This window comes from Eupeodes corollae, chromosome 1 (assembly GCF_945859685.1).
Source record: "Eupeodes corollae chromosome 1, idEupCoro1.1, whole genome shotgun sequence".
Taxonomy (NCBI): Eukaryota; Metazoa; Arthropoda; class Insecta; order Diptera; family Syrphidae; genus Eupeodes; species Eupeodes corollae.
The window spans coordinates 165,107,585-165,122,385 of record NC_079147.1 but is presented as its reverse complement, the minus strand read 5'-3'; the positions used below and the strand labels follow the sequence as shown (position 1 = coordinate 165,122,385).

At 35.2% G+C, this 14,801-nt stretch overlaps 1 protein-coding gene and 1 non-coding gene across 2 annotated transcripts in view; one reads left to right on the top strand and one right to left on the bottom strand.

The window, feature by feature from the left end:
* Positions 1 to 3,836, top strand: part of LOC129940731 (terminal uridylyltransferase Tailor) — a 42,645-nt gene extending 38,809 nt beyond the window's left edge. Inside the window, exons 7-8 of the mRNA XM_056049168.1 lie at positions 3,258 to 3,459; positions 3,528 to 3,836. Coding sequence (XP_055905143.1) covers positions 3,258 to 3,459; positions 3,528 to 3,747 — 422 coding nt within the window. The 3' untranslated portion in view covers positions 3,748 to 3,836. The remainder of the gene's footprint in view (positions 1 to 3,257; positions 3,460 to 3,527) is intronic.
* A 6,852-nt stretch (positions 3,837 to 10,688) lies between these two features.
* Trnal-aag (transfer RNA leucine (anticodon AAG)) lies at positions 10,689 to 10,770 on the bottom strand. Its single transcript has one exon. It is a non-coding gene; the product is annotated as a tRNA-Leu (tRNA).
* Positions 10,771 to 14,801: the final 4,031 nt, after the last annotated feature.

Below are 14,801 nucleotides of genomic sequence, written 5' to 3'. Positions count from 1 at the left end.
AACGTTGGATATACCATCGACACCTGCTGACTTTTTGTTTTCTATAGAGTTAAAGTAGAGCTAGAGTTCAATCTTCGTTATTAACAACGGACGTTGTCAAGAAATCGTGATTGAACCACATGAAACCGCGGTTTTCAGATCGCCATTGCGTCATTTCATTTCGAAGCTAAAAGAGATGAAGTAAGGCTCTGCTTTCCAAGTCGCAGATAGTGTTATGTTCAGTTCTTTGGAGTTTCAAACACGGTAGCTCATTATCATTCTATTTCCTAAATATCTTGTTGATTTTATGAACCTTGTGGACCATAGTACTTGTAAATTGGTAATCTGTAGTTATACTTAATATTCAGATTGATATTTTTATTGAAGACTTACAGTTCTACACGGAAAGAAGTGTATGGCATTTATGACAATGGAAGTATTGTCTGTAGTCCCATACTAAAAAAGTATCGGTGATATTCCTAAATTGTATTGCTACAACTCCTATAAGTATGGGATTATGTAGTATGGGCCTGACTCTCATACTGGCATTGGCGTATCGGCTATAACTATTGTCGACGTTACTATTCTCAATATGGCCAAAATCAAGGACTCCGCAAGGCTCACCAAAGCTTTATCGAAGTAACATTGTAATCCTTCATTTCTAAAAAAGCCTGATGGAACCTGGACAGCCTCTCCAGCCGAATCTCTTTAGCTACTGATGAAGACGCACTTTCCGGGTTGCGAGAGTGATAACCCCGAATCGCTTGAAACAACAGAGCTAAACGTAGGTCATGTGGAGCAATATTTTGTGGGCCATCAAAACTTTTTCTCCATATAAATCCCCAGGCATGGATGGCATATTGCCAGTTATGCTTCAAAAGTTGCATGATGTGGCAGCTCCATGGCTGGAACAAATTTTAAAGGATGTCTCGTTTTCAAACATGTGCCCATGTCGTGGAGACAGGTCAAAGTAGTTTTTATCCTGAAAGTGGGTAGGCGAGGTCACGAATCCGCGAAGGATTTCAGACCAATAAGCTTAACATCTTTTGTGCTTAAAACCTTGGAGAGCATTCTTGATTACCATATTAGAGAAATCCTAGTTGGACGACCTCTCGAAAGCTCTCAGTATGCTTATCCTAAGGGCAAATCTACGGAGACTGCCCTCCATGAGGTAGTGCGTACTGTAGAACAAACAATCCATTGTAAAGAATTTACTCTTGCCACCTTCCTAGACATATAAGGTGCTTTTAACAACGTCCTTACAGAATCCATAGGGGAATCGCTCGTTAAGTTAGGTTTAGAAGACTTCATTCGAGAATGGATTATTTCCATGCTCAGTGGTAGGAAGATTCGAACCACTCTAGGCAATACAATCGCAACAAAACATGTGAGTAGGGGAACACCCCAGGGTGGTGTCCTTTCGCCTCTTCTATGGCTTCTGGTCATGGATACAATTCTCGTTAAATTAGAGAGATGTGGAGTGAAGGCGGTAGCCTATGCTAATGATTTGGTGCTATTGGTGTCAGGAAAGTACACCTCAGTACACGAGTTGTGGACTAGGAGTTAACCAAAGTAAAACTGAACTGTTGCTCTTTACCACCAAAACTAAAGTACCGCCCTTCACGCTACCTCGACTCAACGGTCAAATCCTATCATTGTCTTCCAGTGCAATATATTTGGGAGTTATACTCGACCTAAACTAAACTGGGAACTAAATATTGGAGTACTGGTTAAGAAGGCCTGTGTTGCCTTCTACGCCTGCCTTGGTACTTCAGTCGAAGATGATTTTATGGACGTACACAGTCGTAGTACGTCCAATCTTAACATATGGTTCGATTGTGTGGTGGCCTGCTCTTAGCAAAGCCTATAATACTAATAAGCCAAAGAAGGTTCAGAGAACAGCTTGCGTGTGCACCACAGGGGCCATGCGTACTTGCCCAACGGACGCCTTAAACGTTATTTTGGATCTTCTACCAATCGACCTTTTTATTAAATACATAGTTTCCTGTAGCGCTATTAGGCTGAAGGAATCAAACAGCTGGTTGTCAAAACCTTATGGTCACAGAAACACAACGAAATTGATTCCCTCAGATATTATCTCGGTAGACACTGACTAATGCACTCCTACTTTGAGCCTTAGTAAGGGTTTTAAGGTTATTTTCCCATCGAGAGAAGATTGGGAGGATGACATCGTGTCGATAGGTTTCGATACAACCATCTTTACTGACGGCTCAAAGATGAAGTGCGGAGTTGGTTCTGGGATCTTTTCTGAGTCCCTAAATGTAGCCAAATCCTTTAGGCATCCTGACTTTGCTAGCATTTTTCAGGCTGAACTGCTGGCAATAAGGGAGGCATGTAAGATACTTAAACAAAACCCAGACCAAAACCGAAATGCGGCTATCTTTACAGACAGTCAGGCAGCTGTCAAAGCCATTACTTGGCCATATCCTCATCTAAATTGGTCCAGCAATGTCGCGATGAGCTTGTGAGCCTGAATATTAACCTCGGTGTCACCCTGATCTGGGTTCCGGTCCATAGTGCGAAATGAACGGGCTGACGAGCTAGCCAGGCAAGGATCGGCCCTTCATAGCTCACTTCTATCTACCAAACTGAATCAAACCGAAGTTGGAGCAATTCACCCAACTGCATTATATCTAGGAAGATACGGCCCACCTATAATAAAACCCGTACAAACGATCTTCTATGCAGGCCAAGGCAAGACATAGCCAGGATAATCCTTTTCCTCTGCAAATGTCCTGCTTTGGCAAACACTAGAATGAAATACTTTGGAAAAGCATTCTTTCAACAACTTGATGAGCTATCTGAGACAAAGATTAGAGACCCAATCTTTTTTCTCAATGCGACAAAATGGCTCTAACATAATCGCTATGAAGCATCTCTATAAATCTATCGCTTTCAATCAAAGGTCAAACGAGTTTTTGGTATCAAAACGGCGCAATACAGCGCTAATTGGATCTCAGGCTAGGTTGCCTTGAGATCGCCATTTCTACCTACCTATGGCCAAATTAACAATGCTTACAACTTTTTATCTAATGGAAATCTTCTAGGCCATATAGTATTTCTTTTCGTGTACTCACTAACCATCATTTACAATTAATTTTTAGCAGTGAAACCCTTTTTAACTTATGTACATACATTTCAAGAAATTACCTTAACAATACAATCGATAAAATACCACAAAGTATTAGCGGACTGTTGTGCCAATATATATGTTATGTTTGATAAAGTCAATAAAACTCTCTAATCTATTTCAACAGCTTGGTTGGCAGTTTTTGCGGAAAAAAGTCTGGAAGATTTAAAAATACCACTAGCGCCGTATTTGTTGGAACATTTTAACCGAGAACTGAAATCATTCTTCTTATACTACTCTACATTCGATTTTAAACGTTATCTCCTTTGTCCATATTTGGGGCAAGTTTTAAAAGCCAAAGATCTAGAAACCTCTCCATTGTTGCCTAGGTAAGCCTTTATTTATTACCATACTAAATACTTAAATTATAAACAAAATATTCAAACTCTCTTTTTAGGTATTGTAACTACATCGAATCTGAAAAAGAGAATAAAGATGCATTGCTGAACATTTCACACATGAATGTGCAGGATCCTTTCCAACTTAATCACAACGTTACTAAAGCTGTTCCTTCAACTGTGGTGTTGTTGCTGAAACAATATTTTCAATTGTCTGCCGAAGCAATGGGGGATGGTGAAATTCCACAAGTAATAAATAAGGGCAGTGTTAAGAAATAGCCGTAGCCTTTTGTATGTTTGTTTTGTGCTTCTTGTATTATACCTTATTTTCTTTTTAATAAAATTGACTTAACAAAGCACATAATAGATTAGCGGGATTATTTTCTAATAGATTATTTTACTTCCGAGAAAAATTATTTATATAACTTTTTTTTTAGTTTTAAATAATATTTCCTTTCACAGAACGCACACGAAGAAAGACACCAGCCATAGAAAATTTAATTAACTTTTGATTTAATGAATCGACTCTACGTTCGTGGACCAGAGAGTGGCACAAAAAGAAGACCGTGTAGCGCCGCTTGGAAAAGAAGGAATTATATGAATAAGCGACTGTAAAATAAGGAAACAAAATGTAGGTACATACATAGATGTACACATAAAGGATCTATCCAAATTTGTGAACATACACAGCAGTTGTATGCCCTTTTTTGTCTTATGCATCCATTGTGGTGAAATAAGTTTAACAAGAAGTATCGAGAAACTAAGGAAGGTTTAAAGAATGGCTAGTTTCGGATGTTTCCTGCCAGAAACGATGTTTGTTTTCATACCATTATCTTTACTGACGAGTCAAAGACGAAGTGTGGAGTTGGGTCCGGAATCTTCTTTGAGTCCTTATATGTCTTTAAGTTTTTTTTTCGGATACCTGGGGACCTACTCTGTAATGCGTTTTCGAAAACGAATATTTTGTACTCTCTATTTTTAATGCGGTGTTGTGGCCACCGATAGACCAGAGTCGTCCGAGGTGGAGACTCCATCCCTGCAAGGAAAACTCAAAAATATTAGAACAAATTATAGAGAATACCTACAATGCTGACCGGAACATGGACTGGGTAAGACCCAGGTGTCAGAATAGGCAGAAGTAATAACTTACCTAGGGACTCTGGTTTGCATCCAGTCCAATTAGTTATTTTATATTTACTTTTGTGTTTTTGCGTTGAGTTGTTTTTTGTATGTTTATTTATTTTCCGGCGCACGCAACTTCTATTTCCTAATAATTCTAATCTGACATGACAATTAGGCAAGAAATAGACATATGTGATAAGAAAGAGACCGAAGTAAAGAATAGGGAAAGAGAATATGGTATAAAAGGAGGACGAAGGAATTGCAGGTGCGACTGATTTATGTTAATAGGTATGAAAGGAACAACAATACCCACAAAATTAAATATTTAATTAAAAGTTTATGCGAATTCGGGAAGGTGGGGAAAATATGAAAGGATTAGATAGGAGTAAAAATTGAGCTTTAAAGCAAGGGTCCAAGCAATGCAGAAAGAGTAGTTAGGTGAACATTGCGGGAAATAATAATAAACTATGCGGTAATTGAAGATCGTAACCGCTAAAGAAACTTGACTAGAAGTCACTTGTAGTTCAGAGTGGTTGACGAAAACATCAATTCAAATTTAAAAGTGGCACAAAACAATATGAGTGAATTAAAAAAAAACATAAAAAAAAAGGAAATAGGTTCATTGTTCGTCTAACGCGTTAAGAACTTAAATTAAATTTTTATTTTACTTTTAGTTATCGTATAATCGGAACAAATAAGAAATCAAAAATACATATTACAGTGAGATTGAGTTTTGGCTGCCGGAGCGGTGGTTGGCGTAGGAGCGAGCGACGGTCCTAGAGAAAGCAAATTTCATCCCCAAGGTGATGTGGAGGTTGTGCTTAACCCAGGAATGATCCGTCGATAGACCCGGATCCCTATTTATATAAGTGTTATATATTTATATAAGTGTTATTTGCATATATTTATATTCGTGCGCTCTCGTTAATATTAACGCCAATCCGGTGGGATAGGAGAAAAGTATTCCTGGCGAATCGATTCAAGGATTCGCTTTTACATATATATAGATATATACATATAACAAAGAAAAATTTAGTAACGTGACATCAGAAAAAACAATTATTCATATTTTTAACGACTTATTTTGTAACTCCTTTTATCATTATATGTATATGTGTCTAGAGTACGTCGTTATTTTTTTGTGTCGAATAAGCGTTACGGGTAAAGTTCGTCGGGGTGGCGTAGGTTCCCCATACTCCCCCCCCCTGTCGAAGTAGAGGCAACATTTTGCATCCCCTTAGCTATCTAAAGAGAGCTCTTGGTGGGTAGGATAAAAGAGGAATTTATACAGCCGCTCCATAAAAGGAAGACGGCGTAGATTTCCGGGGAGAACGAGGGAACTTAAGTCTCCTCCATACGGAAAAAGTCCCTGTTTTTTTTGCTTTTGGATTAGGTGCACTAGGTACATATATACTTCTAATGAGAAATTTTGTATTTTCCTCTGTTTTTTTTTTTTTTTAATTTAAGTTATTTTAAATTTTCAATTTTTTTTAATGTTCAAACTTTCAAATTACGATTTAATTATTTAGCTTTTTATATATTCCATTTTTGTTGTTATAAGTCAGTGTAAATAAATTGTAAGTCACGTTACAGTGTAGTCGATTTGTTGCGTTTTTTATTTTATCAACTTTTGGCGTTCAGTACTTAGTTATTATGGAGTGCTGTTTACAATTTTCAGAGAAGGTGTGGTAGGGCTAGATAATGCTCTGCAGTGAACCGGGTCCTACAACGTAAACTTCAGCTTCACAGACTAGTGGGGAGTTCGAAAGTAAAGGCCAGTCGAACTCCAGGTTGGGTGGGCACGGCCATGCTGCAACAACAGCCGCAGCGTTCCCGAGGTGTGTCAGGTCCGGCGTGAATGTAGTGTTGTCTGGTGATGGTGTGTCGGTCGTAGTGCGTCGATAGTTCTGTGTCTGGTGGCGGTGTGTAGGTTGTCCTGTGTTTGGTGTTCTTTACGTGTAGTGCTAGTTTGGAAGTCGTGTTTTGGTTGTAGCACGGATAATAAATTTATTATCTGTGGTTGTAGTCTGCAAGTCGGTAAAAATGTGTTTCATCTTTTAGAGTTATGTGTTAATGTAATGTTTTGGGATCGTTTAAGTTTTTTATTAATGGCATGAAATTGTAGTTTTGGAAAGAGGTGAGTTCCATTTACGAAGGTAAGATCCCCCCCTCATCCGGCGAGCTTAGCCAAGCATGCCATCGCCTTCGTAGTGGACATTCTATGCCAACTCCCATACCCCCTTATCCCATCCAAGTTGTGGCCTACCATTATGCGCTGGTCAATGAATCCTCCGCGCTCCTAACCTATCCTAAATCCCTTCCTTATTAACCTGCCCTATTGCCTCTCATTTCAGAGGATAAAAATCGAGTACTTACGGAATGACAAATCCGCATTCGAAATTTTTCGTACCTGGCAATGCGTTTCCGAATGTCATTAGCATTGGAAAACGAAAATTTTGTTTCTACACCAAGAGAAGTAACGAAATGCAATTCGAAGGTCGTTTTTAAAGGACACAAAAGGGAAATTGTGTTAAGTTGTGTGAAATAGATAAAATATTAATAATAAATAAAATAATAATTTTATTCAAAATTTAAGCAAATTAATCCCATTACAGGCAGCAATTTGAAATTATGGTGGAATTCGTATGGCTAGAATGAAAAAAGTTTACCTTGGCAAAAGACAAATTTCAACACAAAAAACGAAATGTGTTAATAACTGTAAATTGGAATCAATTATTTTGTAATTGTAATATTGAGGATATGTGTAATAATTTTTATAGAACTCTTTTTAACTGCTTTTACGAAACTATTCCTTTAAAAAGATCACGTTTTGCTTCAAATGCACCACCATGGTTTGATACGCGTATTAAAAACTTAAAAAATAAAAGGAACAAAGCTTGGGTAAAATATAACATAACTAGAACTGACGATGATTACAGAACTTTCTTAATTCTAAAACAACTCTTTTCTGATTATTCTAACATTCTATATGACGATTACATTTGTAAAATAGAACATGGTATTAAATCTAATCCAGATAGTTTCTGGAATTTCGTTAATAATAAAAGGAAAACGTGTGGCTATCCGAATTCGATGTCAAATAATTCGTCAACTAGTTATGATCCAAAGATTATTGCAAACATGTTTGCTAATCAATTCAAAGTAGCATTTGAAGAATCAGACTTTAATAATTCCTCTTCTTTTTCTTCTTCTTCTGACAGCTTTACTCATTTAAACGCAATTAATTTTGAAATAAGTGAAGACACAGTTGCTCAACATATTTTAAAACTCGATGAGTGCTTTACTCCAGGCCCCGATGGTGTTCCATCTTATATATTAAAAAAATGTGCTTCTTATTTGTCATATCCGTTATGTGTTCTCTTCAATGCATCCTTAAAAAGTTCAATTTTTCCTGTTATCTGGAAAAGTTCATTTATTATTCCCATACACAAAAAAGGCCCAAAGAATGAAATAATGAACTATAGGCCCATTGCGAAACTATCTGTGATACCTAAACTATTTGAGTCAATTGTGAGTAATGTTCTTTCTTTTCATTGTAGTTCTCTTATTTGTGATAGCCAGCATGGCTTTGTCAAAAAGAGATCCACTGTAACTAATTTATTTAACTTCGTGTCTAGATGTATTTGAAAAACGCGGGCAAGTTGATTGCGTATTTACTGACTTTAGTAAAGCCTTTGACAAGTTATGTCACAATACACTAATTCTAAAATTATACCATCTAGGATTTAACAACAATTTTATAAATTGGATTTCTTCATACTTAAAAAATCGTCGTTATTCTGTCTTGTTTCGTAATGAAAGTTCAATTCAATTTGTTGTCAATTCTGGCGTCCCTCAGGGCAGCCACCTAGGTCCTATTTTATTTGTTTTATTTATTAACGACTTGGTTTCAAACTTAAAAAACTCGTCTGTCCTTATTTATGCTGATGACATTAAGCTTTTCAAAAGTATAAAATCCTCCTCTGACTGTTTATTATTACAAGAAGACTTAACAATATTTAGGGAATGGTGCAATAAAAACCAACTTGTTTTAAATGTTGACAAATGTAAAACTATGAGTTTTACACGTAAAAAAATTCCGATTTTGTACGACTATATGTTTGATTCTTGTCCGTTATGTAAAGTTTCTATGTTTTCTGACTTAGGTATTATTCTAGATCCCAAATTATCATTTAATGATCATTTAAGTTATATAATTAAAAAAGCCAATAGGGTTCTTGGATTCATTAAAAGATTCGGTCGTGATTTTCGGGATCCTTATGTTCTTAAACTTCTATTTATTTCGTTTGTTAGACCAATTTTAGAATACGGCTGTGTGGTATGGTCACCTTATTACTCAATACATGTTTCAAGAATTGAAGCGATCCAAAAAAGGTTTCTGCGCTTCTGTCTTCGGTCTCTTCCATGGGCAAGGGAAAATCTATTTCCTCCTTATTCTCAAAGACTAGCTTTGATCAGCCTCCCTTCTTTGACTAACCACAGAAAGTATTTACAATTTTGTTTTATTGTTGGGATTATTAATGGTTCGATATCATTACCATCAGTTCTAAGTAAATTAAATTTCAGTTTCAGTCGTGCAAGTTTAAGGCGACAGCAACCTATTATTCAAATATTTAGCAGATCAAACTATGGTGTATGTAGCCCTCTCAATCAGTTAATAACAATTTATAACGAATATCATTTTTGTTTAGAATCTGTAAATGATAATATAAAATGTAAACAATTTAAACTTATGTTTTTCAACAATATTGTATAATAAATATAAATTATGATATTAGATATTATTAGATTATAAGAATTTTTTTAAATATTGTTAACGTTAGATTTTAACGAATTAAATAAATAAATAAATAAATGACTATTAGAAAAATCAGCTCAAACTTTCTAAGCTTGAATTAAAAAGAGAGATGTGGCAATTGCAAGCAGTGAAGTTTAAAAAAAGTCATTACGATAATTTTCGAGTGATAATAATGACTGAATTTTAATTTAAATTATTTATCGTCTTCTTTGTGATTTGTTTTGCATATTTGCTTTGACAAATTAATCTCATAAGAAATACTTCGAGTTCGGCAAATCTATTCTATAAATAGAAAAGTACAAGTACTACATGATTGTTTTATTCGATTCGAACATTTTACAGAGTAGGAATCCATAAACGAGTCGAATATCCGATTCGAATGTGCCAATGTATTTCAAGAGGAATTACTAGCAATCAGAGTGGCATCCAAAGTTTTCAGAGAAGCGCAACATTTTCTTAATTTTGTATACCATATCCAGAAAGATATGGCCTATCTATAACCAAAACCTTTTTATCAATTTTGTATGCTGGGAGGCTGGGTCACTGCAATATCAACCGGACATTTTCCGATATGAGAGCATGCAGAAAATTTGGGTATTCCTTGCAATACTCACTGTAGTTCCGCGTAGATCAACATGAAAAAGAAACTATGATAACCTTTCTCTGTTAATGTAACGCCCTTGTCAGTTCTAGAATGTTATGCTTCAGAAGGGCATTCCTGATTTCCTTTCCGAATACGACGAAATGGCTCTAAAATCGCTAATTTTGTCCATATAAATCTGTCTTAAAAATTTGTGGTAATTGTTTTTCTTTCTTTAAATTTAACAAAGCATTAGTATTGAATAGTTAATTTGGCCAACATTTGGGACTGAAAAACAATAAGTTGTATTTTCATGGTTTTTAATTATTTTTCCACCGCTATAAGCACCTTAAATCCTTTCTTGTTCTTATTTACTTGCAAAACAAATTGAATGGCTGCATGAGAAAATAAACACAAATACAAAAAATAAAACATTTTGAATTTCAAAAACAACCAAACGATGGAATAATAAAAATAAATAATTTTCCACTGAATTAAGTAAATCATCATTTTATCCGAAATCATCATTTTATTCGACTTGACTTGAGGAGAAGTCAACTTCCATTTGAGTTAAACGTATTTTTGTTTTTTAACATTGTCATTTATTACGTTAGAATTTTGTGAAGTTATTCTTCATAGTAGATCAAAAATATTTATACACATTCAATATATTTTTCAAAAATACACAAAAAACTATCTTGGCAGCGGTGGGATTCGAACCCACGCCTCCGAGGAGACTGGTGCCTTAAACCAGCGCCTTAGACCGCTCGGCCACGCTACCTTCATGTCGGGTAATAGGCTAAAGTGCTATTTCAAATTTACTAATTATAAGAAGTCGATCAACATTACAGCGAGTAAAACTATTACTAGTAGTGAAATCGAAAAATTACTCAAGCACTTTATCTGTAGACCCACTACATTAGGAAACCAAAAGAGTTTCTCAAAAATATGTAGCTTTTATGTTTCTTCGACAGTTAAAGTAAAATATGGAATTTACTATGTTGAATATAGACAAGAGTACGATAACTCAGACGACAATATATTCTAATGGATTTTGTAAGAACAGTTAAAAAGAAAAACAAGCATTATTAACTTCCCTTAGGAAGTTATTGTAATGGGTCCGATTTGTCAAATTGAAAATTTTGACATTTCTCGACATTTCATGGTCCCTAGAGTCGAAATAAAAGATAGATAGAAAGATGACTGTGCGTGCGTGTGTACGTACGTTCGAACGTCCGTAGGTTCGCGTCTTTTTTTCGTCGTCCATAGCTCAAGAACCAGAAGAGATATCGACTTCAAATAAATTTTGTTATACAGATAAGGACCAACTATTATAGGCATAAGCTAGCATATGCGCGCATAAGTAAACGTGCGAATACAAAGAATCTCAATACGAGTGAACATAATTGAGTCTAGCTCCGTTTCTTTAAATTTTTCTCAGTTTCGTTAACTTAAGCACACTTAAGCAAGAGCGATCCCAGTCGCTCGCCGCATAAGTAAAATCTGACATGTAAAGGGTGATTTTTTTGAGGTTAGGATTTTCATGCATTAGTATTTGACAGATCACGCGGGATTTCAGACATGGTGTCAAAGAGAAAAGTGCTCAGTATGCTTTGACATTTCATCATGAATAGACTTACTAACGAGCAACGCTTGCAAATCATTGAATTTTATTACCAAAATCAGTGTTCGGTTCGAAATGTGTTTCGCGCTTTACGTCCGATTTATGGTCTACATAATCGACCAAGTGAGCAAACAATTAATGCGATTGTGACCAAGTTTCGCACTCAGTTTACTTTATTGGACATTAAACCAACCACACGAATGCGTACAGTGCGTACAGAAGAGAATATTGCGTCTGTTTCTGAGAGTGTTGCTGAAGACCGTGAAATGTCGATTCGTCGCCGTTCGCAGCAATTGGGTTTGTGTTATTCGACCACATGGAAGATTTTACGCAAAGATCTTGGCGATCTGCCACAACGTCGAATTTTCAGTGAATGGGCCCTAGAAAAGTTGGCAGAAAATCCGCTTTTTTATCGACAAATTTCTGGTTGAATGGCTACGTAAATAAGCAAAATTGCCGCATTTGGAGTGAAGTGCAACCAGAAGCCGTTCAAGAACTGCCCATGCATCCCGAAAAATGTTTGGTGTGGTTTGTACGCTGGTGGAATCATTGGACCGTATTTTTTCAAAGATGCTGTTGGACGCAACGTTACGGTGAATGGCGATCGCTATCGTTTGTTGCCAAAAATGAAAGAACTGAACTTGGTTGACATGTGGTTTCAACAAGATGGCGCTACATGCCACACAGCTCGCGATTCTATGGCCATTTTGAGGGAAAACTTCACCTCAAGGAATGGACCGGTAAGTTGGCCACCAAGATCATGCGATTTGACGCCTTTAGACTATTTTTGTGGGGCTACGTCAAGTCTAAAGTCTACACAAATAAGCTAGCAACTATTCCAGCTTTGGAAGACAACATTTCCGAAGAAATTCGGGCTATTCCGGCCGAAATGCTCGAAAAAGTTACCCAAAATTGGTCTTTCCGAATGGACCACCTAAGACGCAGCGGCGGTCAACATTTAAATGAAATTATCTTCAAAAAGTAAATGTCATGGACCAATCTAACGTTTCAAATAAAGAATCGATGAGATTTTGCAAATTTTATGCGTTTTTTTTTTTTAAAAGTTCTCAAGCTCTTAAAAATTCACCGTTTAGATACGTGAGCAAAATTGTATTATGGCTATGCAGTAATTTCGCAAACTTAAGTGAATTTTCGTTGGGTTTTCGACATAAGCTTACGTTTGCTTATGTCTATTATTGTTGGGCCTTAAGGCAGAAAGATGCGGAAAGGGCTCTCAAGAGTGGGTGTTTTTTTTTAACCACAGCAGTTTAAAAAAAGGTAAAAATGGTGGTTAAACCTAAATATCTTACGAACCAAAAACGCTAGAGACTTAATTTAAATTTTATATAATATATTGTAACGTGTTACCAAACAAGCATATTTTTTGACAACAAATCCAATTAACGGTTTTTTTATAAATACAAAAAAAAAACTGAAAAAAATGTTTCACCTCGAAAATTTTACGAATACAAAATTATTTTATCTCCAAAACAATTTTGTGCAATGAAAAATAACGTTTTTAACATCTGGTAAAATTTTGAGAAAAATCAAATTGACAGTTGTTTTTTACAAAAAATAAAAACTTAAAGGAAAATTTAACAAAAGTTGGTAGAAATTAATTTTCGACACAAATATCTATTCAAAAATTTAAGATTATGGCGTTTACTTATAAAAAAATATGGTTTTCAACTTTTTGAGAAAAATCTAATTTACAATTTTCTTACAAAAAATAAAAACCTAAACAAAAAATTAATAAAAGTTAATAAAAATTGATTTTCGACTCAAATATCTTTTCAAAACTTTGAGATATTGGCTTTAAACTACTATTATCTTTTTTAATATATTTTTGTCATTATTCAGTACAATTTTGAGAAAAATCGAATTGACATTTTTTTTTTTAATGAAATTTAAAAGAAAATTTAATGAAAATGGGTAAAAATTGATTTCGATTCAAATATCTTTTTGACACTTTGAGATATTGACCCTACACCACTTTTATCTTTTAAAAAATATTGTTATAAATATTCAGTAAATTTTTGAGAAAAATCTAATCAACAGTTTTTTTTACAAAAAATAAAAACCTCACTTACAATTAAGTATGATTGAAAAAAAAAAACACAACTATTATTTTAAATTAATTATGCTTGAGTAGTCGTATTTTGATAGTAATAACGGTAGGTGCGAGTATGGGTGTATGCAACAGTGGGATGTGTATGGGCGGCATACTGCCCCCCTGCTTGGGCACACTAAAGGATTTGGGGTGGGTGGAAGGTGCGGTGGGTGCAACATGGGGTGTATGCAAAGTTTCTTTTGCATTTAAATAAGCTGGGTTTAAGAAAAATTAATTTATCCTAGATACTGTGGTGGACACGAATTTAGAACATTAAAAAGAGTACAAGTATTTTCTAATTTCAATTCTTTGTTTCTTGCAAGTAACGGTACATTTTTATGTTGTTACTATGACTACCTTACACTACCGGTCAAAAGTTTGAGACCACCTCCGAAATTAGAGAAATATCGATTTTTAACCCCTAAACTGACGTTTTAGGAAAAAAGTTAATACGTGAAAAAAGTGAAGAGCATGTCTAGTTGTAAATGATAGAAAAATATAAACTAGTTTTGTACTAAACATAAATTATTTATTTAAAAAACCAATAAAAGCTCTAAATTGAGTTTTCATCAAAAAACCCTCCTTTAAATTCAATACCTTTTTTTAGAATTCTGGGCAATCTTCTTACAGATTTTTTGTAGAGTTTCCCAAAGAGCAGATTCCGATATTATGTGTGGTGATTCCGGACATTTCTGTCAAGCTCTTCCCATAAGAGCTCAATGAGGTTAATTTATAATAATATTACCGCAGTCATAAAAAAAAATTCAAATTGAATATAAAAAGTCCTACAAAATAAAAATAAATATGGGAAATCCAAATAGATGCCAAAAACCCAATACTGTTTATTTTTTTTAACCTTTTTTAACAAAATTCCTCATAATTTACAGAAAAGGATTAATATCTGGGAATTTTTCACTTGCACCTTTTATGAATGGTCGAAGTAACAATGCAGGTAAAAAATCCTATATTCATTCATAAACCCAAGCGCCAGGTACCAATAAAGCAACCCTTTGAAGGTGGTCTCAAACTTTTAACCGGTAGTGTATATGGTAATAAAAATGTGTAAATGATAGAGAAC